The sequence below is a fragment of the Hipposideros armiger genome, unplaced genomic scaffold (genome assembly GCF_001890085.2).
Source record: "Hipposideros armiger isolate ML-2016 unplaced genomic scaffold, ASM189008v1 scaffold_82, whole genome shotgun sequence".
Lineage (NCBI taxonomy): Eukaryota > Metazoa > Chordata > Mammalia > Chiroptera > Hipposideridae > Hipposideros > Hipposideros armiger.
In genome coordinates, this window is record NW_017731432.1 from 2,722,481 (window position 1) to 2,725,858 (window position 3,378).

Sequence of the window (3,378 nt, forward strand, 5' to 3'; positions counted from 1 at the left end):
GTATAGTATCTCTACTATCCCTACTTTTGCCCCTGTGGTTGGGGACTTGGTGCCTCCTGCCAATCTTTCCATTGGCTCCAGCCGGCTCTCTCTCCCAAACCTCAGCATCTCTCCTAAACCACCAGCCTCACTACTTTCCAACGCATGTTCAGCAAATGTCCTATAACCAGCTGTGACATACGTAGCCACATGTTGTTCTTCCTTATATAAGCTATAATCATCATAACTGTCGCCAGTACCACATCATCATTAATTCCTTATTGAATTGAAAGTGTTTCATTGACCTCTGGCTTGAATGAATCTATTTTACCTCCACTGGGACCATCACTTTTATTGAGGACTGTTAGTTATTGAAGGTTCAATAATTCTGATGCTAAAGAAGCCAACATCAATCAAAAAAGAGGCCTAATCACTTGAACTTTCCTTTGTGTTCAAAGCAAGAATCAGACAGTATTTCACCATGGCACCATTTCCTTAAATAACTTGTCATTTTATCTATTAGGTGACTGAGACTTTCAAATTCAAAGCCAAATTTGGAGCAGGAAAGTCTGGGATGATTCTATGGACTGTGAAATGTCCTAATAGTGACAAGGATAAAGTGAATGCCAGGAACCCCTGCCTCTTTTTCTCTTGTTTCCTTTGGTGGTAGAAAGAGTGAAGGCAATAGTAGGAGGAGAGTCTGTGAAGGTCAGTAGAGGCTCCTCATGAAGACTTCCCTTTCTGAGTCAGTCTTCACTGGAGTGTGCCAGCTTTTCTCAGTACGATAGACACTGTGTGGTCAGTACAATTCTTGAGATTCTGTGGAACAACTTGTCTGTGTCTCTCCAGCATGCTCGGGACTCTAAGAGGCCCCAGCCATGAGTGAAGGGTTCTGGCACTGCTAAGAGAAGCCAGCACCATTACGATCATCATGTCTGCCATACCTGTCAGTGTCCTCTTGAATCAAGTACTCTACTAACACCATTATTACTCACTTCAGATTTGAACATGTTACTTAAAAAGCTCTACTAGGTGAGAATATCGATGAAAGGATCTTTGAGGAACGCTGGCTGTTTATAATCAAGTCCTCTTCATTTGGCATTACTTAAAGGCATGTCATAATTTGTCCATAATTTTGCTGACTCAGCATTCACAAGCTTCTTGGTGACCGACCCAAACTTACTAATGCCATATCAGAAAGAAAATATAAACAAATACCACCTTTTCATTTTTAATGTGAGCTATTCCTTTTCAGAGAGCAGAATAGTCCCCTTTCTCTAAGCTGAAATGGTCTCAGTTATTGCTTGGTAATTATGGTATAGGGAAAGAGTAGAATAAATATAACAATGAAATTGACAATATTTATAAAGAACATGCAATGTGTCAAGAACTGTTTTAAGAATTTTCCTACATTAACTGCTCACAACAATCCTACAAGCATGAGCTCTGACCCACTATAATAGGGTTTGGGTGATGTTTCACCTGTGTAATGAGAGAAGCCTTAAAATATATCTTCAGTACAGCAAGGGCTCACCATGTGTCCTGGACACAAGCTCCCATGGAAGTGCTGAATAGACAATGACCAATCCCTGAACCCTATTCCAAGGTCACATTTCCTTTCTCCTGAGACTATGTTTCTTCAGGTCTGTTCATGCTCCTGACTGAGATAAAATAAAGCCACTGGTCTGGGTCCTGTGAGTCATCTTGTCCCAACCATTGAGAGTTGATTTAATAGGTCCAATCTTCATGTAACAAGCAGAAAATGTTAATAGTGTTTTTTTGTGCCAGACCTTTTCCTGGGCCCTGGGGAAACAGAGATGAATCAGACACAGGTTCTGTCTTGGCCCTCTGTCTAGTTGGGTCTCTTGATGTTTGAGGAGAACCCAGCTGCAAGAGCCATCAACAAGTCCCAGCCAGGCACCTACCTTCACACTCCATTTCCTCTATCAGTCTGTGATTCTTGCCTGTCCACTGGGTTATGGGAGGGAATGGGATGGAAAGACCACAGCACCTGTGGTTTTAGGTCTGGTTGTGGCCTTCTGTGTTCCAGTGGCCTCACTCAGGGACCCTGCCCCAGCCTGTTAACTTGAGGAAAGCTCTCTTCACATCTTTGTTTCTGAGGCTGTAGATGATGGGGTTGAGAAAGGCAGAGATGACATTGTAGAACAGGGCCAGTTTCTTGTCCCGCTCTGGGGAAGCTTTGGCCCCAGGGTTCATGTACATGAACATAGCAGGTCCACAGAACATGGTGACCACAGTGATGTGGGAGGCACAGGTGGAGAAGGCCTTAAGTCGACCCTGGGTTGAGTGTATTCTCAAGATGGCGGCAACAATGCGGATATAAGAGGCCAGAATGAAGGAAAGGGGTACCAGGAGAAGGATGAAGCCCAGAATGAAATTGACTCGGTCATTGAAGGATGTGTCCGCACAGGCCAGTTTCAGAACAGCAGGGACCTCACAGAAGAAGTGGTTGATCTCATTGGGGCCACAATAGGGCAGGCGCATGGTGAAGACAGTGTAGACTAGGGAACAGCTGACACCCCACAGGCCACAAAAGACCACCATGGCCCCACACAGCCATGGGCTCATGATAACCTTGTACCTAAGTGGGTGGCAGATGGCCACATATCTATCATAGGCCATGACAGAGAACAGCCAGCCCTCAGTGATACCCAATACCAGAAAGATGCACATCTGGGTCACACACCCAACATAAGAGATGGTTTTCTTCTGGCAGACCAGATGCACCAACATCTGGGGCACAGTGGTGGTGACATAGCTCATGTCCAGCATGGAGAGGACACTGATAAAGAAGTACATGGGGGTGTGGAGGTGGGAATCCAGGTGGATCAAGGTGACAATGAGCCCATTGCCCACAAGTGTAGAGACATAGAGAAAGAAGAAGATATTGAAGAGGATTGCATTAATTCGGGAATCTCTGGAGAAACCCAGAAGGATGAACTCAGACACGGAGCTGTGGTTCTCCCAGGGAAAGTCCTGCATTCTCCTTAAGCTACAGAAAGAGAAATGGACCTGCTCATGACCCAGCTTAGCTGAATATTCATGTAACGTGATTATTTCGTTTCTGACAAGGCCAGTGGTTATTTGGATTCTAGTTGAGAATACTACCAAATCAGAGGCTGAGGTCTACTTGGTATGTGGCTAAATTGGAGGAGGGGAGGGAAACCTTCATGGAATTTTCTGTTTCTCAGTCCCAAATCTTTTCTCAAGACCTCCAGGGTTTCATTTACTTCCATCTATCAGCCTCCCCAAGACAATCTGCTTTCCTCTGCTTCAGGAGCTACCAACACAAAGTGCATTGCTTGGGGGCTCTTCTCCTCCAGTCCTGGCTGAAGAGTGGGATGATGAAGACGTGAAGCTCTCCTCTCTCTCTCCTCT

At 45.0% G+C, this 3,378-nt stretch overlaps 1 protein-coding gene across 1 annotated transcript; it reads right to left on the bottom strand.

The window, feature by feature from the left end:
- Window positions 1-2,034: 2,034 nt before the first annotated feature.
- Window positions 2,035-2,982, bottom strand: LOC109383376 (putative olfactory receptor 2B3). Its single transcript, XM_019643724.1, has one exon. The coding sequence runs from the start codon at window positions 2,980-2,982 to the stop codon at window positions 2,035-2,037; it is 948 nt and encodes a 315-aa protein (XP_019499269.1).
- Window positions 2,983-3,378: the final 396 nt, after the last annotated feature.

Excerpts from the sequence above, each read along its gene's own strand:
- LOC109383376 (XM_019643724.1), bottom strand. The coding sequence starts at position 2,982 with ATGCAGGACTTTCCCTGGGAGAACCACAGCTCCGTGTCTGAGTTCATC.